Source organism: Zonotrichia albicollis, chromosome Z (genome assembly GCF_047830755.1).
Source record: "Zonotrichia albicollis isolate bZonAlb1 chromosome Z, bZonAlb1.hap1, whole genome shotgun sequence".
Classification (NCBI taxonomy): domain Eukaryota; kingdom Metazoa; phylum Chordata; class Aves; order Passeriformes; family Passerellidae; genus Zonotrichia; species Zonotrichia albicollis.
Genome location: NC_133860.1, coordinates 42,649,825 through 42,670,617, shown reverse-complemented (window position 1 = coordinate 42,670,617; position 20,793 = coordinate 42,649,825). Strand labels below are relative to the sequence as shown.

The following is a 20,793-nucleotide window of genomic DNA, read 5'->3' as shown; positions in this document are numbered from 1 at the left end:
CTAGGTCAAACTATTCTGTCAATATAAAAGAAAACTGAAATGTACTAATAGTCTATGAAATACGCAATTGTAAGTAGAATTTAAGTTATAAAAAACACATGAGGCTCTAGAGTAACTTCAGTATGTATTTTTTCAGAACAAATGCAAAATGCCTGTGATAGCTGAAAAAAACCAGTACTTCATCCTATTTTACTTCTATGTAGATTGGACACGTATGCAAAAACTTGCAAAATGAACCAATAGAAGTCTAAGAAAACTAATGCTGGCTAACTTGTGCAGCCGTACACACAAATTACATGTTTTTTAAAAGTATATTGCATGCTAAAGCAAGCACTGAAGCCATGCTAATCATGGAAGATATTCCTAGATTGCATACTTTCATTTGGCCTTTAAAATGGTGAAAAAAATTTTAGAAGTATTTATACCTGCTAGTACTAGAATAAAATAGGCTTTCCTGCTGTCTTCTCTTGCACATACGATGTAAAACGCTTTAAGAACTTTGGATATTCTCGTTTGGCCACTGCCCGTAACACTGATGCAGGAGCCCATCCTCCCGGGTTCACTACAAGTAAACAGAAAGAAGGACATTGAAATACAGCAACTCCACTAAATGCTGCAAAAGTAACTTTTAGTTAATTACTCCTGCAACTCTTCCTGAAGTAACAAGAAGGAATAACCAACAGCAGATTCTTTTATGCCCCTAGGCTTGTGTTGTACTTTCTGTTTGTAATACTCAAGCTCAGTCCAGATCTATGATGCCATTATTTAGAAAACATTAAATATGCTGCATGGTGAGTCTTGGGAAAATTCCTGAATAGAAGAGGATATTCTCTATGGGCTTCCAAGAAACAAAGAGAAAGAGACTTGAGTGACTTCTTATTTCAAAGAAAGCAGAGTCAGTCTTAACTTTTCAATAATTACTGCATTTGCCTGCAGAAATGCCACACAGGCAACACCCTGTAAATGATTATAAAGCATTTAAACAAAACCTGAATTGATTTTTAATTACATTTTCATTCGCAAGGAAAGTATGTTGCTGAAAAAGCTATTACTTCCCATATAGTCACAGTTCAGAATTTAGCAGTGAAAACATACTTTTTAAGAAATTTGGAAATGTTAAAAAAAAAGTAAAAAGCTGAGTAAGCTACCCTTGAAGTGTTTCGTAGCTCTGGGAGAGAAGATAGTAAGCATGTCTCTCCAATACTAATACATTTCTAAACACTGGGTACAACAATACAATTTGGCTTTGACAATCAGCAGCTTTTCAGCCTAATGAGATTAATTGGGAGAAAAAAAATTAGTAGTACATGAAAAAACCCAACATATCATTACTGAAACTAAAAGCTATGCCAACTCATTCCAGTTGCACACATTTCTGCTCACCTTCCTCCACCCCAAGGCTATATACTTAGAACTGAGCTACACAGCTCTTCCATTTATTCCTCCCAGAGTACCACATAATGAATGATCCCATTCACCAGTTCATGTAGCACCTTCATTTGAGACATTCTGAACATGATGAACACAAAAGTGATGCTATATATAGATACAACAGAAAGAGGAAAAGGCATCAAGCCTTTTTATTTTCTTTTTTATTTTTGTGCCAGTATTGAACTTCCCAAAATTAACATATATCGTGAATGTCATACTGAAAAATTTTATACTTACCATTAGCTACATATGTAATCTTGCACAGAATGTTGTCCCTGCTTATTTCCTTGTTGCCCTCTGGTGGGCTTACTAGCGTCTGACAAATCATCGCAATATTTATTTTGGCACGGACACAGCGATTGTTCAACTGCCAAAAATATGAAACATTGTAAGCCTTAAACTAAATTTGTTTCAGCATACTTGAGTATGAACATCTTTTCATCATGAAGTCTAAGACACTCTAGAAACTCTGCTTCTCTAGCACTTGCACAGATGTAACGTGAAAATGAGTAAAATGATACATGGTGGATAGGGGAAGGATCTAAAATGTCAGTGAATCTCAGGTTTCTGCTTGCTTAACAAATTGTAAGTGAAATACTTCAAGCGTTGTGACAAATCAGTAAAGAAACTGATTTATTTAAAGAATAATGTATCAGCATTTACAAATAAAAGTTAACTTTTCCTTTAAAAGCAGGCTATGGAGTAGCAATCGAAGGAAAACAACCATTGCTATTATCTCACAGAACCAAGGCAAAACTGTAAAATGGAGACTTAACCCTATCTGTAATTATACAATCCTACTCCTATATTTGACAATGCTGAAGAGATAGTGATTTGATTCCATACAAAATAGCCTCAATTCTTTAAAATGTTTTCACATCTCCAGAAATTTTGCTTCCATTCTGCTGTAACACCTTAGATCATCCAAACCGAGAGATAAGGCAAGAAAGCTTTTGGCTAGGAATGCCTTCATCAAGTCATTTTACCACCTGATTTAAATTAACTGTACTTTTGTAAAAACCCTCCATCACCCTCACACTAACACTGCAAATGCATTACCATGGGAAGAGAAAAGCTACCTTAAAAGCAGAACTTCACAGAATCAAAATAATACTTACAGGAGCACTGTCATGTTCTACAGAGAAATTGCACACAATCCACGTTTCTGGATCATTTTCACTGAATGCTGGTATCTTTCTGATGGCAGACAAATACAGCACATCCCTTTGAGAGGCTGGCCACACTCTCTGCAGAGAAACAGCTGAACATAAGCTTTTGCAGGTTTAACAACTATCCTTAGTTAAAATTAAAAACCAAGCAAGGCAAACCAGGTCAGTTATATTATTAAGTTAAAGTATTTTCAATTTAGTAATTTCATTCTGAAAACTGAAAGAGAACATAACTGTTGTAAATAGGGAACAAAAATTTCAGGTTCGCTACACTTCATACAAAAAAAATTAAGGCAAAACTTTAAGGTCTTTGAAATGCAGAACACTAAACTGCAATGAATTTTTCAGTTATAAAAATAGGAATAGGCAGTCACCCTCCTGTACTCTGAACCTCAGGTTTGTGTTTTAATTAAAATACTTGTAAACTACAAACTGAACTAAGGGTTAGGTGTATAAGGATGCATCTACATTTACTTATGTCTCCAGAGAAGAGAAAGGAGAGATATATTTGAAAAAAATATTACGTCAAAAAGCTACTACTACAGTAAGATAGATATAGCAAACTGATATTATCCAAGAGAAAGTTTTAGAAGTGAAATGTGACAACATGAAAGTTTTAGAGTGAAACTGACAAAATAAAATATACAGAACTTATTTTCCTGACATTCAGTAGGAGAAAAAAGTTCTGGCTTTTACCACAACCACTACAGATGACACAACTGTCTTACTCAAAATTATGAGTCTTCTATTAAAGAAGTTTTAATATAACTGCACTACTGGTAAAATTATCAAAGAAAAACCTTTTTTTCTAACATTTGAATATACTAATGCTTAGAAACATGCAAGACTAAGGATGAGTATGTAAATTTTATTCCTATAAATTTTTCAGATCTTTGCATTTCAGTTGTTGGGTTGTAATTAAAATGAACATTTTTATAAACTGACACCAGAACCATTCTGGGGGAAAAAACAATTAAGGTACACGAACAAATGCTGCACCAACAATTAAAAACACTTGCATTATGAGGTGGTATGTCAACTAACTGTGGTGAATGCTAACCTGCATTTTTGCAAAAACACATCTGATACAGTGGTGTAGGTTTCTTCCTTGTAGTCAGTGGTGATTTATTGCTTCTGTTTGCTTTGCATGAATCTGGCCTTGCTGGCAGTGGTATAATCATGACATAAAAAGCAGGCCTCACCTGCTACTGCAACTCTATCAGACACATGCATAACTAATTATGCTCTCAAGAAAAGTCTGAAAAATTGATATAAGTTGCAGTTTAATAGAGAACTTGTTCTGGAATATTGTCCAGAGCAGTATTTTAAGTTGTTAGGCCAGTAAATTATTCAGAATATTGGAACATGTACACTTCAGATGTCTCAGTAAGGTATGCAAATGAAGTTTTATTACCTTATGTGTCTGGTAAATGATGATTGCGTTATCAGCTAAATTTTCCACAACATGGAAATTTTCAATTGTTGCTAAAAGGGGAGGGGGGTGGGGGGAAGGAAAAAAAAACCATCAGTGAACAGTCACAGACAATAGGACAGTGCTATAAATACTATACTTGCTGATAAACCTTCAACACTGAAGAACCAATGCCTTACTTTCCCAGTCATTACGAACATCAACATTCCAGAAGTAGTGGCAAACTTCATGTCCTGTTACCCCTTTAACAGCATGGGTTGCTTTCAAAGGATCTAGAACTATTCCATTTTCTTCCACTTCTCGTCTGTATACCTATAGCCAAACACAAAGAAAGATATGCAGAACAGAAGCTGTCAAAACTGTTCATGTTTTAATTATTGAAATTTAATCAGTCTTAAAAAAATCTGAACAAACAAACCACTTATCCAGAAGCTTATCACATGAACAATTTGCCATGGAAGTGTTCTCTGGTAACATTCATTGAAGACATTCTTATGTGGCATTTCACATTAAAATACCAGTACTTTAAGGTTTCTACTCCAAAAATGATTAAGCTAGCTTATTTATTACTATCCATATGGATTTATAATCATGGTGGAGCAGCCAACACTGTAGCTTGTTACTCTGGTTATTTTTGTACATAGAATTTACCCATTACTTTGATACCAAGCTTTAAGTAGGACAGAGTGAGAAAGGAATTTGTAAATATCAATCTATTGCAAGAGTTACAAAGAATTTTATATGAATAAGTAGATTAGAAGCCACAGTTCTCATGGACCCCAGTCCCAACCTAAACAGTGCTATTCCCAGAGAGAAGTTACAACAGCATAACTTGATGATTGATAATATTTTCAAAAATCATAACATGATCTAGGTTGAAAAAGGCCCTTAAGATCACTGAGTCCAGCAGTAAAGGTAACACTGCCAAATGTACACTGGAAGTATCTGTCTTCACAGTGTATCATCTTACACAAATTAACCAAACCTGAAACATTTACCTTCATTTCTCCCTCTTCTACCACTAGCTGCCAATTGGCATCTCCTCCTACATCTTGCAAGGAATACGTCATGTGGTTTCGTACCATCTCTTCCACCTGTAAAGGAAAAAACCCAGGCGTTTTTAACTCATTCCTTCCATGTTTTAGGGGAGATACTATACAGCATTGGAAGTCACAAGTTAATGCTTCAATTCCTGTGCAGGAGCTAAATTTAAATGAGAGAGTTCTCTGTTAGGTTAGGAACAAACAAATAATGCTGACCTTTGGAAACAAAAGCCAAAATTTTGATTCAAATTCCAACTTCCTCTTTTGTGGGTACATCCTAGCCTGCCTTTGTGCCTTTAAACTGTCAAAGCTCAAAACTTCTACCTAAAACAGTTCTTTATTTCAGCAGTTAGGAACTGCAAGTATCTCTAAGTGGAATTACAATGCACTATAAGATATTCACTGGAAGAGCATTTTAAAAGCTCAACAAAGCCAGGTGATTAGGGAGGAAAACTGACAAGCTCTAAAAAGAAAATGCACATGAAAAATCATATTGGAAGAGCAGTGACGAAAACAGTCACAAGCGGAGCATGCCTCCTGTTTCAGAGGCATCTTTGCACAGTTGACAGCTAGACAAAAACCCAGAAATGCCTACACTCAAAAGATTATGATGGTACAGAGATTCTATAATTACAAAATGCTCATTTAAAACTTATTTTGCTAGCAGTTGTGCCTTTTTTTTTTACAGCCAAATATTTGCTGTATTTTTATCAAGCTAAGTGAATATCTCATTTGTTATTCTATACAATATGCATGAAAATGGATACTGGGACAGGAAGATGATGCTTATTTTAGATCTAATACATTATTCTGTTTCTTTGGTTCCCCACCCTTTTCCTAATGCTCCAAATAAAAACAGAAGCAAAATCATAGGGTACCCATTGCTGTGTAATGCTTCAAGTATTTGAAACACTTTAATAACTTTTTTCCACCCTAAAGACAGATGACTACTAAAACTTGTAATAGAAAGCAAGTCCCCATGATTCACAGCATTTTCCTGAACTACTTGAAATATCTTTTTTTTTCCCAAAAGAAAAAGCACTACAAACAAAATTAGTTAAATGACCAACACAAAGATTAGTCGTAGTGCAACTTGAAGTGTACCCTGAACCCCAGGGTGCTTTTGCATATCTTACAAAAATATGAAGCCATAGTTTGCAGTAAAATATGCAAAACCTATTTGAGCAAGTATGAAAACAAGTAGAAAGCAAAAGTAGTATTAATTAATCTTTTTTTAATATGATACAGAACTGAAAGATGTTATTTAATTTTAATTTAAGGCAGTGATTTTGTTTGTGCTGTGTACCCAACAGGAAATACACTTAAGGCCAGAATCAAAAAAACTGTAGAATCACAACATGAAAAAACAAAATCCATTGGATGGAAATCCTAGTTTGTGTTAGTTTAACTAAGCACAGACTTATCTAGACAAGGCAAAGTTATCAATCCAGGTTTTGGGTGCTCTGGTTCTGAGCTTCAGTGAACAATAAACACCACCAAGATTTATATTTCAGCTTCTAGACAAGTCAACTTTTGCTGCCAGTTACTAGCAGGTTTCCTACAAAAGTTTCTTCCCTTTTTTTTCCAGTGAAACCATGACAGTACAAACTGCCATGGTTTCATGATAATATAAATATATTTAAATAGCCCACATTCTTGCCCAGTTTATATTTACAATATAAACTGGGTAAGAATGTGGGCTATTTAAATATTTAACGATTTAACTCTAGGTCACATTGCTTTAAGAAAGGAATCCTTGCTATGCTCTCAGCACGTACTTGCCATACCTTCCGGCCCTTATGTATTTTCCATCCCACCTCCTAATTTATTAAGGAAAATGCTGTGTTTATACATTTACTTTGGTCTTTTTATACTTTTTGCTTCGTGTGTTAGATGCAAAGAGATGAAGGAAATACCAAGGGAAGAAGAGAACAAGGCACCCACAGGAATGCAATCTGAACAGACTCCTGCTTCACCAGGAAATGCAGTATTTACACAACCTGCTTGTGCACATTGTCTGTACAAACTGTACTTAGTCTATGCACTGGTCACCATCTGTCAACCTGCACCAATTTCAGAGGCACAGTCAAGATCTAAAGATTCTCTCCCATCTGAGAGGCTCACTCTTAACTCTGGGTTCCTAGTGGGCTACAAGAACGGTCTGCAGAAATGCTTGCAACCTGTATGCCATACAGCCTTGATCTGAACTTTGAGTGGCAAGTTTTTCCCTTTAAAGGGCCCAAGAACAACTCAGAACCTATTATAAAGCTGACAGATCTTCAAAAGAAAGTGATCTGAACTCCCACTCAACTGGCAGAGACAACAATGCCTTTCTAGAGACACACTGAAGAAACAGCTCCCATCAGAATACTTCTGTTTATACTTCTCAGTCTTAAAAACAGGGCTGTTAGTTGCTACTTGACCTTTTACTGATACCAACATTCCCTTCATTCACATCAAGTCTAGGAAAAAAATCACATTTTTTAAGAACCAAGATACTAGTTTTCCTTCCTAAAGCCAAATTGTCAGCCTGGGAACAAAGGCCAATTTTTTAAAAATCTATAGTGGGTAGAATGAAAAGGTCTGCTATTTTCATCATGCTTTTTGTTGTCTTGTTCAGTAGAACTGAAACTCCAGAACAGGTGGACTGACTTGTTAGTCTGACAAAAAATTTGGTTTAGGGAAAATACTTGGGAGGGTGGAACCGCATGTGGGGATATTCATACTTTCTGTAGTGAGGCCATTAACTTGAAACTGGGTTAGGACACACTCCATAGTAACTTTCATGTAGTATAATCCATGCAGCAGGCAAAAAAAGCAACTTTACTCCAGTCCATTTGATCCTGATATTTAACCACAATTTGCATTATTGTGATAATGATCTGGTCCACCTCAGATGTGTTTGCAAGTGATCAGTTCTGCAGTCACAGTGGTGCTCTACAACTCAGGTTTATCATATGAATACAGAAATGTTATCACAGGCATAAAACAGGTGAAAATGAGGACACCTGCATATCTGGGAAAATATGAGTTCCCCTTATGCTGAATGATCTCTGCAACCACAACCTGACAGAGTACTATCTCCCGTCTTGGCAATCAAACTTGCTTTCTGTTACTTATTACTCCCTTTCTTTATTATCCCCTCACTTTATTACCCCTCCTCCCAAAAAAAAAGAACTTAGAAAACTAACTCAGCTACTGGAGTACCAGTAGATGAGCCTATCACTATTGTGCAACAGGACTTGCATACTTTTTCCCTTGCAGTAAGTTCAGATTTCAGAAATAAACTAACTGCAAGGTCTTGGAATTTTAGTCCACTAGGCAAGTCCTTAAATGTTGGTTCTGCTCATGGAGCTGGTAGTAAGGTCTGCAGGTAATAGAATTCCAGGCTCTGTTAAAAAAAAAAAAGTTAAAATCCATTCCTGTTAGGAAAAAAAAAAAGATAGGTCAGAGCTTTTAAAAAAGAGCAAAAGAGCAGATCCCAGAAGGAAGCTCCATATTCACCATCACATATGGATCACAGAAAGAAAGAAATAGCATGAATAACATATCTGAACTACTGTTTTGGAGATTAGAAAGCAAACACTTATCTAATTCTACCCTACACAACCACCTTCCTATTAAGTACCTAAAGTAATTTTGTACATTACAGGAATATGTCATTATGGCAACATTGACATATTCAGCATATCAGACTTAATTTCTGAAGGACAAGTGATACATGAACACTTCAATATGATCTGTCATACCCACAGTCTTGTTGATCAACATGTTTAATGGTCTTTTGGTAATCAAAGTAGTCATAGAGGTAAAAAATGGTAATAGTGAACCATAAGACTCAATGTATTAATATCATTGCAAATCAACACTTCATACAAAAATCAAACCTTTGATTTAAAAGCAAGAAAAACTATTCAATCTGAAGCAAAGGCCATCTCCAGCCTCTGTAAAACATGTTATTTTACTTTCATTATACCTAGAGATACAAAATTTTCAAACTATAGACATTTTTATTAAAGCTACTGAAGTAAACCAAATAGTTTCACAAGATTTGGGCCTCTGCACAAGTGGTATGCATGCAAGCTGGATGTAAAGAAAGACAACCATTTAGTACAGGAATAGAGAACTCCTTTGTTTGTCTCAATGTACTAGTTTAAAGCAAGCAGTGTTTGACGTAACAAAAAAATCAAAAACCAAAACAACCCCAGGTTCTAGAGAAAAGGATGATATAAAGCAAAGATATGCAACCCCCATGTGACATATCAATACAGTACCTGGGCGCTGAATCTGTGAACATCATCAGAGGCACTGACTAGATCAATGGAAGACATGGAGGAAGAGCGACTATAGGGCTACCAGAGACAGACAAAGAAAAAACCAAGTAATCAGAACAAAGGCACAACAGAGCGTTCAGTACCAACTTGCAAGCACAAGATAATGAAGAAAAGGAAAACAAAAGCACCATAAGCAGCAAGCACAGCAGCAAATGCTGATTTCATGCACCTATTATATATTATGCTCCCAGTGTAGCCCTGACAGGAGCATAGTGTTTCCAGTAACAGCCAAAAACAAGTCAACCAGTCCTGATACAACCAACTGGATTATTATTTTTTTTAAATAAAATCAGTTCAATGAATCTGGATGAAGGTATCTTGAAAGTACTGCAGTTAGCCAATTGTGGTTTTTCCTTTTTTTATGCCTGACAAGCCTGATACAAGTAAAGAATATTCTAAGTAGGTTCTCAAATCAGTATTTTTGAGCCAAGACAAAAAGCAGTCCTTCTTCAGTTCCAGCTACTGTTTTTCAAAAATGAATAGGCCACTGGAAGTTACTAGAAACACCGAAAAAATCTCACCTACCCATACAAAACATTACATAGAAACAGCATAGACCAGCCCCTTATTCGGAGAAGATCAGGATAAATATCTTACCGTTTGCACAAATCGATGAGTCCCCACAGCAGAATATGCATCTCCAGAAGGTAAGGGTGTTGGCCAGTGTAATCTAACCTTTTCGCTTTGGGACTGCAACAACATAGGTTTAATTATTATTAGTCAGCTGCTACGGGGTGGACTGTGAAAAAAAGTGAGTCATGCTCAATCTACATAGTGACTACAACAACTGATGCTGTCCATGACAGACATGAAGCTGTCATCCCACTGGAATTCTCAGTGAGTGGGCCTGAAGACTGAATTAATCTAAACTTCAAGGTGTATTTCTGAGTTAAGGAAAACACACTGGCAGCACTAAAGATCCATGTAGTATTATCACAGTCACTCAAAACCTTTACTCTTTGCTAAGAGATTCCAATATAGGGTGAACTCTGTTGGGTATTACAGGTCCACTAGAAAGTCTTCTAAATCTCAAGTCACTGTTATTCATTACATTCCTAAGCATAAAGTCTTTTACGACAAAGGATGCATGACTTTGTTATTCCCTCTCATTTTATATGCTCTCAAACCCTATTTTCTAGAATGCATCTTATCCTTTTTGATACCTGTCCCTGAAGTGTATTAAAAAAATTAGTTAGTGCAGTACCCCAGCAGAACAATGTCTTTCCTATTCCATATATCACTGAAGTAAAAAGATCAGACCAATTACTAGATTTGGAGAGACAGCTGAGATTTTGAGAGACAGTAGTATTTGATATTTTTATCTTAACAGGGCAGCAGTCACATATAGATAATTTTCATACAGGACATTTATTTAGGAATTAGAAACTAGAGACATTTAATAAACTTAGCACTTGTACTATTATTTTCTAGACAAGCTATGAAGTTACTATCTTAAAATTAGCATTAAGCAACTATTTTTTATTGTAAAAATAGTAAGGGGAATTCTCTGATCAGTGCCAGAATAAATAAACTGGAGCTTCAGATACACCTCAGGACAGACTGTAAGACACAGAAGTCTCTCAGGAAGTGCTCATCATTAAGACATTTTTCAAGTTTTAGTACCTGTTCTTCCATTTTATCCTGTCTGTCAAGAGCAGCTTCAACAGCATCAAAGAACTCTTCTTCATTAATCAGACTATTAGGACCCTCCTAGAGCATAAGGAAAAAACTAGTTAAAAATCCTGGAGACATAAAAGCTCCACTTCAATTTAACATCAGAAATACATATTTACATTTTATATGTAACTGATGGAAGCAAATTTCTTCTGCAGATCTCAAATATTTTCACCAATATTCTTAGATTACAAGTTCTCTGAAAACCTTTACTTGTTAAAGGAAGTGTCATCCTCTAACAACAATTTAATGATAGTTACATAAAGAAGAAAAAACCCCAGGAAAGTGAGTAATAGTGTCAGTATGCTTTGACTCCAAATTTACGACTTAATTAATAAATGTCTTCTCTTGAAAATGTTTACAGTGTCAGTAAAGAACATCTATTAACATAACTGTGTAGTTAGACTCCTCACAAGTATTTCAGTGCCTTAAGGCACTGTGTGATAAAAAATACAACAAGGGAAGACATAATTTTGGGGATCTCTATTGAAAATTCAATTCTCAGAATCAGCAGTTTAACACTAAACAACAGGTAGAGTTAAATCAAGGACTGAAAACTCTAGTCTACTAATTAAAATGGTAATCTAATATATTTAGGTTTACTGCATTTACTGTATTGTAAAACAACCTATTCCTGCAAGTTAAAAAAACCCCCAAAACTGTGTACCAGCAGTGACACCTGGAAGAAGCAGCTGGGTTCGTAACCAAGTAGATGAAGTTTAACTTCCTATTTATTTCATTCGTTTACAGTGAATGTCTCAGTGACAACAATTAATCTAATGTCAAGTACCTTAGATAGCTGTACAGTACTACTGCTATTTCTCAGGCTATGACTTGAAAGTAGAAATGTGCTTCATTAATGTACATGAAAGGGTCAAGCTCACTGTATTTCAGGTGCACTAGCTTACATTAGTGTGGATAACTCATCTGTGGAAGTGTTCAAGGCCAGGCTGGATGGGGCATTAAGCAACTTGGTTGACTGGGAGAAGTCCCTGCCTCTGGCACGGATATTGGATCTATATGATCTTTAAGGTCCCTTCCAACCTAAACCATTCTACTATTACTCTTCAAAAGCTGGTTTATGCATCTTAGAATAGAACTAAATACCTCACTGAGGAGAATGCTGATGAAATGCAATTTAACAGAAGAAAGGAACTTAGAATTTGAAAACATAGTATTTTAAGTGGCAGTGACAAATTGAAAACCAGTTAAAGTTACATGTGATCTTCTAGGACTGTCTCTGCTGTCAGAGTTTTCATATTTTTGTTTTACTTATCTCTACAGCTGAACAAATAAAAAGGTAAAGTACAATTACATTTAAGCAGTATCAAATGTATGAGAAATTAAGAAAAAACCAACAGAAATATCTGCAAGAAACGTACTTCGGACAAAAGCAAAACATCAAAGGTTAAGACATACTTCTACTCAAGGAATTAAGGACTGAGATTCTTTATACAGTTTCAGTTTCCAAGGTGAAAAAGTAAGTCTGGCATGAACACAATTGTAAATCATGCTTGCACTGGCTTGTGAAACTTCACTTTCCCTCTTAAGGAAACAACCCAATCTTAAAAGTGTATTGTGCTATTGTAGGAAGGATTTGGTAGCTGAAGTGGCAACAGGGGTGGCTTCTGTGGGAAGCTGACAGAAGCTTCCCCCATGTCCAACTGAGACAGTGTAAGCTGGCTCTAGGATGGACCTGCTGCTGCCATTGCCCAAGGCCATGCCCATCATCTCTGTGACACTGTATTTAACAAAGGGAGAAAAAAAACTGCAGCTAGAAAAGAGTGGAGTGAGAGCATGTGAGAGAAAGGGCTCAGCAGGTACCAGGTCAGTGAAGAAGGAGGGGCAGGAGGTGCTCCACATGCTAAGATTTCCCTGCAGCCTCTGGTGCAGACCACAGTGAAGCAGCTGTTCCACTGCAGCCCATGGAAGATCCATGAAGGAGCAGAGATCCATGTGTAGCCCAGTGAGGAGCCCACACTGGAGCAGGTGGATGCCCAAAGAATGATGTGATCCTGTGGGAAGCCCACACAGGAGCAGGCTTCTGGCAGGACCTGTGGCTCCATGGAGAGAAGCTCATGCTGGAACAAGTTTATTGGCAGGACTGTGAACCCATGCTGGAACAGCCTGTTCCTGAAGGACTGCATCCTGTGGGGAAAACTCACACAGAGCAGTTCATGAAGAACTCTGCAGTCCATGAGACAGACTCTTGTTGGAAGAGTTCATGGAGAACTGTCTCCTGTGGGAGGAATCCCAAAATGGAGAAGGGTAAGAGTGTAAGGAATGCTCCCTGTGACGAGGAAAGAGTGGCAGAGACAATGTGAGATGAACTGACCACAATCCCCATTCCTTTTCTCTCTGCACAGCTGAGGGGTAGAAGGCAGAAAATTTGGAAGTGAAATTAAACCCAGGAAGAAGAGAGGGGTAGTGAAAAGGTGGTCTTAAGATTTGATTAGTAATTAAGTGGTATTTCCTCAAGTGAGTTTTGCCTCTGTCAGCAATTGGTGAATAACCTTTCCCTGTCCATATCCCAATCCAGAAGACTTCCATTATATTTTCTCTCCCCTGTCCACCTGAGGGGAGTAGTAGAGTGGTTCAGTGGGCACCTGAAAAAGTCATAGTGTTATAAAAAGTTTCTAAAGTAAAATTCATACCTCATAGTCTGGCCCTCCAAAGTGGGACTTTTTCTTCAGTTCTGTCACAGCATTTTTGTATGCTTCTTCAATTCTTCTCCTTTTCTCTGTCTCCTGTAAAATTACATGACCATTTAATGCAGCAAAAATAAAATGTGAACAGGCCAATAAATGGAACGGCCAGGGTAGTGTTTTCTCCAAGCAGCAACTGCAAAGCTGATGAATTTCTGAGTTTATTTGCATATATGCATTATATGTGCCAATATACATGCATATATAATAGAAAGTTTGGGGAACTAGCTACCTTGAGGATACCTTCTAAGTCATGTGGAAGAAACCAGATCAGCAAGCAAAAACTGGTTTCTAGTTTAAGCATAGTTGTTCATGCTTCACTGGGAGTCATACTTTGTATCTGACACTTTATATAAACTTCCTTGACACAGATACTTGGGCAGGGATAACAACGTGTAAAACTAAAACGGGTAAAAAGCTAACATGCTGAATGTAGTGATACACTAACAAGTTTGTATCTATAATTAGGGCAATGTGAATAATTTTGTGGATTCCATGCAGAGCGCAACTTGATACACTTGTCCAGTAACAGGTTGTGACTGTATTAGGTGCCAGTCTATGTAGAAACCTGACAGTGACTATTCATTGTCTATTTTGAATAAAACAATTGTAATGCTAAAATCAGACTAAATCTAATATTGCCTCTATAAATTCTGCATACTGCCAGATATTTTCCGTGAAAAAGCTATAAACACTTCTGAAATAGCTTCTGACAAATCAGCTTTTTTTGCAAGATGTTTCTGTGTCCCCTTTCAAAATCACTTCAGATGAAATCAAGTCAAGTCTAACAGGTGGACATCACACACTTCTTGCAGATATGGGTTTAATTATTCAGCAATCCAAATTGAAATTTAAAGATTCAGTGGAAAACCCCAAAGCAATATTGAAAAGATGAGTTTAGGGAATACTTTTGATGTAGAACAAAGTAGTATAGTTTTACACACACACACCCCACACACACATACACAAAAAAACCCACAACATTTTGATGGAGACAATATTGTCCTTAATTGTGACTGTAAGCTTTTCCTTTCTGAAGCAATCAAAGAGGCAGTACCTGCTAACAGATTTCAGAAAATTTTGCATGATTATCTTTTTTGAAAGGAACTGGAGAGTCCTGAAGATACATAAAACATGGCTTGAGTATAAGTCACTGAGAAAAGTACAGAAATGTTACCAGACTTGGAATAAAAAACAAAACAGACCCCCTAAAACACAACTCCTTCTCCCACTCACTCCAAATCCCCATGCTTTCTGTAATTCAATCTGCAAATTAGTTACAATTCACATGTGTCAAAATACGACTCTCCAAATTTGCCAGTTTCTCTTGGCAATAGTATTAGAGAAGGCAGAAACAAAAACAGAAAAATGCTGTAGCAGTCAAGACAACATGAAAAGCATAATTACAAAGACTTCAGTGCAAGTAAAACAGTGGCTCAAATACTAATGACAAAATCCTTTGTGTATAAAATGTGTATATATTTTAAGAAAAGTGTTTTAAAATACATTCAATGTATTACATATTGTACTGGAGACAAAAAGTCAAGCTCAAGATCCTAAGAGCTAGGTATAAAAGGTGGAAAGAAAGGCTGCAACTACAATAACTTTAGATAATACTACAATATACATCAATTTCATTCTGGACATTTTACTATTTTGGTAGTTAAAGAAAACTAATCATATAATCTATACTTCTATCATCGCACGATATTTATTTCCTTCTTAGAGCAGTTTACAGACAGATTCAAGAAAATCAAAAGTACAAAGATTACACCATTCTCATCCCACACCTATCTATCACATGGAAAACAACGTCTCTTCATCAGCCCCACAGTTATAAAAGTTACTCTTAAAATGATGTTTAACCACTAAAATGAAAAGATAAAAACTAAACCAAAAGCAGCTCTACCACTCCGGAATAATGGTAGCAGGTAGGTCTGAATACAGTCAATTGCTGTAATTAAGGGTGTAGGCATGAAGGCGCTGCTCACATGGGCAGCAATTGTGGGAGGAGACTGAGGCTGCCTTGCGGCAGACAGAGGTGGCCCTTGCCAGCTCCACAACAGACTCACTGCAACACACAGGTCAGCCCAACCACCATGCATGTGACACATCTCTGAGGGGAAAAAAAAAGGAATAAAAAACACTCTGTGGAAAGAAGAATTGGAAGAAAAAGTGAGAAATGACGGAGATGCCAAGAGCAAGAAGATGAGGAGGTGAGGAGGCGCAGCAGAATATATATGTCCAAACTGCAGGGGTATTTCCTGAAGGAATCACATCCCATGAAGGATCTACACTGCAATAGATTTGTTTTCTCAGAGGGCTGTCACCAACAGAGGCACTAGAGCTGGGAAAAATGTATGAGGAGAAAGGAATGGCAAAGATGAAGTTTTGGACTAATTGCAAATGCAACATTCCTCACCATGCACTGCCTGCTGCTAGCAGGCTGTAAGGTTATGGAACATACTACCTCAAGTGAGAGCACACAGCATGTGGTGATCAATCAGCCCAGCAAGCCAGGGTTTGTGAAAGGCAGATTGTGCCTTACCAACCTGAGCTTCTATGACAGGGTGACCTGCTTAGTGAATGAGGGAAAGCCTGTGGATGTCGTCTGTCTTGACTTCACTAAAGCCTTTGACTCCATTTCCCACAGCATTATCCTGGAGAAAATGGCAGCCCATGGTTTGGCTGAGTATACTCTTCACTACTTAAGAAACATCTGTCTGGATGGCTGGGCCCAGATAGTGGTGGTGAATAGAGTTATATCCAGCTGGTAGCCTGACACCACTGCTGTTGGCAGGGCTCAATATTTGGGCAAGTCATGGCTCATATCTCTATGGATGATGAGGACAAGGGGTTTATCAAGTGCACGCTCAGGTAGTTCACAAATGACACCAAGCTTGGTGTGAGTGCTGATCTGCTGCTTCCTGGAGGGCAGGAAGGCTCTGCAGAGGGATCTGGACAGGCTGGATCATGGCTGAGCCCAGTGGTTCCACAAGAGAGGTTCCACAAGGCCCAGTGCTGGGTCCTGCCCTTGGGTCACACCAACCCCAGGCAGCTCCACAGGCTGGGGCAGAGTGGCTGGAAAGGAGCTGGGGGTGCTGGTGGCAGCAGCTGAACATGAGCCAGGCTGTGCCCAGGGGGCCAAGAAGGCCAATGGCATCCTGGCCTGTGCCAGCAATGGTGTGGCAGCAGGAGCAGAGCAGGGACTGTCCTCCTGCACTCAGAAAAGGTGAAGCCACTCCTGAAATCGCATGTTCAGTTCTGGAACCCTCAGTTCAGGAAGGACATCGAGATGCTGTCCAGAGAAGAGCAATGGAGTTGATGGAGTGTCTGGAGCACAACTCCTGTGGGGAATGGCTGAGGGAGCTGGGGGTGTCCAGTCTGGAAAAAAGGAGGCTCAGGGAAGACATCATTGCTCTCTGCAAGTGCCTGGAAGGAGGCTGTAGCCAGGTGGGGCTGGTCTTTCCTCCCAGCTAACGAGCACAAGCAGAAGAGGAAAAGAGGAAGCAGTCCCAAGCTGCAGCAGGGGAGGGCTAGACTGGATATCAGCAGGAAGTTCTTCACTGAAAGGGGAGACAAGCACTGAACAGACTGCCCTGCTCTGGCAGTCTCACTGGAGCTATCACTGAGCCTGGCAATGTTAAAAGAGGCGTAGATGGGGCAACCAGGGACAAGGTTTACTGGTGCACCATTGGACTTGATAGGGTTTGAAATCTTTTACAACCTTAATCATTTTAGGATTCTGGTAGAGGAGCCTACAGGGAAAAGGAATGGAGTTGAGCTCAGGAAAAAGGGCAAGACAACTTATTCTACTGTTTGTCCTTCTGTCTCCCATTAACTTCCCATTATTTTAAATCAGCAACAAATTGATTTTCCATGTGTCAAGAATGTTCTGCCCTGACAAAAACCAGGAAGCAATCTTCCTGTCTTTCTCTTGACCCATGAGCTTTCTCATTCTACTCTTCTACCTAATCCTGCTGTATAGGTGGTCAGCATTTCACTCTCTGCCAAGGTATCCCACCACAAGTCTAGTTATTTCATTCAAGAAAATAATCTCCTCTTCCAAAAGGTGAGCAAAGAGAGGAATACAAAGTAATGACTTCATAAACTAATTAAGGTACTTAATACCCTGTCCTCTAAACCCCAGAAAATGTCATTGACAAATGGGCCTTTTTGAAAGTTGCAAGTCTGCCAAAGCCGAGCAATTTGAAAACTCTCAGGTTTCAGGAGCTTTTGCCCTTTTAATTCCTGGGAAAAGAAGTGGAAAGGAGTTTGTGAGCCCCTTTCAAATGTACTTACTCATACTGTATGAGACATTAGTCCCATGAGACCCCAAGTGAAATTGAACCCTGAATTTGCTAACCACTTGCTTCTTCCACAAGTGCTTTAAAGCTAGTTTATAAGACAACACAAAAAAAGTGACAAAACCCAAACCTAAATAATTTCAAATTATATTTTAACATATTATTCCTTATTAAAATATACTGAAGTACAGGCAAGGAAAATATGCTATAAGCAAAGTCTCATCAACACAAATGAAGAGTGTTTGTCCAGCACAGGGAAGGCTTTTGCTGTGGCATCTAACAGTATTCTTCTGATATGTTTAAGAAACTAATAAAGAAATCGAGCCAGTGTCTTCACAGTTTACAGGAGAAGGCTGAAAAATAAGCTTTAGATACTGGAAGAAAACTTACTCCAGCAGGATATAAGGCAAAACTTTTTCATTCTAAGAAGAGATGAGGAGCAGACCTGCTTAGAAGATCTAGGCTGTCTGCAGCCTTGATAAAGCCCTGAGCAACCTGGTCTGATTCAAACTGTCCTTACTTTAAGATGAAGATTAGAGCAAGAGAGAGCTCTTGAGGTCTCTATCCAACCTGAATTCCCCTATCATCTTATAAACAGGCTTCAAGTTTTGGACCTACTGTAATTCTTCCAATACTCAGCTGAACCAGTAAAAAGTTATTGACAGAAGTCACAATACAATGACACAGGGCCAAGCCTTTGACATATGCACAAACAATACAGAAGACAGGGTCAAGGATTCAAATATGTCTGAATATGTTAATTCTTTGAAAAATGTATCACTAAATAGAGTAAGATTTGATACACGGTATGTGTGACATCAAAACATGGAAGGAGAACAGAAGGACAGCTGCAGTGTACACCAGCCAGCAATGGTACAATTCTAAAAATTAAAGCCTGAACTCCAACCTGCCATGCCTCCAACAACAGATCTCAGACAAGAAGACACTGCTCCTTTAGAGCTGTTACACTGGTTGAATAGGTTCAGAATGGACTATCACTGCCTAGAATAACATATACTCTAAAACGATACAGAAGATTTCACTGGTTAGTATAAAGTATAACTAAATCTCACCAGTCTCTTAGAGGACAGTGAAATAATTTTATCTTGAGGAGACATATAAAGTTAGAACTGGCTGTTTTCCCCAGTGTTATCACCACCTCTTATCATACTAAAACATTTCAGAGACTTGCACGTCATTTGGCATGCACAGATAACTAAGTCTATGTCAGAAGACTGTAAGCAATACACTTACTACTATGAGATAATTTCAGATTCTTTAAAGATATAAAGACTATAGGACCACTATCTGAATAAGTGCTGTGAAAAAAAGACTATGATGAAAAGAGCTACTATATCACCACTGCATCACCACTCAGAACAAGGCTTCTTAACATTTTATATGGTTAATAACTTAAGCACCTGAAATTAATAGATGTTGTATATAAAAATAAAAGCAGTTGTTTGAGTATCGAAGTTAGTAATAACTTATTTGAAATTTCAATTTCAAGTTAAAGAAACCTTTTCTTTCAACAAAAGTAAAAGGAAAATGATCTTACCTTATCTAGTCTTTTTTGCCAGCTTTCTTCACGTTTTACCATGAGTTCAATACAATGAGACAGTGTAGCAAGGATTCCAGCAGTAGTTGCCTTGAAAGTTATAGCTTCCCCTTTGAAGTCTATGCCATTAATTCCTTTGGGTGTCACATGTGGAAACACTAAAAACACATATATGAGATCACTGATAGCTGTCTTAATCAAATAAGCACTTCACATGGATGTGTTATATTTGAAGACAACAGACTGGAAACGAAGTTAATTTAAAAATAAAATTCTGAAGTGATAATAATGTCCACAGTTATCCACAGGATAAAGAAAAATATTCAAAAGGCGAAACAGATCCTTGCAGCTTCATTTTGCTATACTGTATTTCAAGCCTGCTTGTAATGCTGTATTACTCTGCACTCTGCAAATCATGTGGGTGGAGGGAGTGGTAATAGTTTGTAACAATAGCAGTTTGACAGCTTGAAATGGGGCCTAATTAACACAGAGCAACCTTAAAACGTATCAGACTCAGCACTGAGAAAGGAACAATTTCAAAATGTCATCAAATCCAAAATGTATAATTCAAGGTTCTTTTAAGCATATAATTACAAATTTTAAAACCTAAAAGTAAAAAGGTATAAGATAAAAGCATCAAATGTGCTGAATTTTCCAAGTACTGTGAGTTTTACTGTTCCAAGAACTGCTTCATGCTGTCAACCAGGCCATCTGTTGCTAAGGCTATTTAAACAAGTCATTTAAAATGTGTGCAAAAAAAAAGTACCTATTATATGTCACACTGGTACGTAGGTTGACATAATAACATATCAAGCATTGCACATGAATGTCAGAAAATATTACAAAGCAGAAGTAACACTCAAGTTGAAGCTGACTGAACCCAGCAAGTTAAAGTAACTCCTGCTATTGCCAAAGAGCAAGCTCCTGACTTATCACCTGGACTGACATAATTTTTTCCTCCAGTCTGTCAGTTTGTCAACATAAAACGTTTACACTTTAAAAAGTACCAATTAATTTTTGAGTAAGTTCATTTGTCTGCAAGAGCAGAGCAGAACTTTCAAGCAGGTCTATTCTGTAATGACAGAACAGTGTCTGCACTTAGGGAATGGAAAGCAATCATCACATGGTTCTCAGCAGTGG

The 20,793-nt window shown here is 37.8% G+C and overlaps 1 protein-coding gene across 4 annotated transcripts in view; it reads right to left on the bottom strand.

Annotated features, from left to right (window-relative positions):
* Positions 1 to 20,793, bottom strand: part of CERT1 (ceramide transporter 1) — an 82,037-nt gene that overhangs the window by 5,424 nt on the left and 55,820 nt on the right. For 3 of the 4 annotated variants that reach the window (XM_005488302.4, XM_014267950.3, XM_014267951.3), the window contains 11 exons: positions 19,654 to 19,811; positions 13,738 to 13,830; positions 11,033 to 11,119; positions 10,007 to 10,099; positions 9,350 to 9,427; positions 5,031 to 5,126; positions 4,212 to 4,344; positions 4,015 to 4,085; positions 2,550 to 2,678; positions 1,669 to 1,798; positions 426 to 562 (listed from right to left, as the gene is read on the bottom strand). In XM_005488302.4, coding sequence (XP_005488359.1) covers positions 435 to 562; positions 1,669 to 1,798; positions 2,550 to 2,678; positions 4,015 to 4,085; positions 4,212 to 4,344; positions 5,031 to 5,126; positions 9,350 to 9,427; positions 10,007 to 10,099; positions 11,033 to 11,119; positions 13,738 to 13,830; positions 19,654 to 19,811 — 1,196 coding nt within the window. In that variant the 3' untranslated portion in view covers positions 426 to 434. The remainder of the gene's footprint in view (positions 1 to 425; positions 563 to 1,668; positions 1,799 to 2,549; positions 2,679 to 4,014; positions 4,086 to 4,211; positions 4,345 to 5,030; positions 5,127 to 9,349; positions 9,428 to 10,006; positions 10,100 to 11,032; positions 11,120 to 13,737; positions 13,831 to 19,653; positions 19,812 to 20,793) is intronic. The other variant, XM_005488303.4, reaches the window with a different exon arrangement.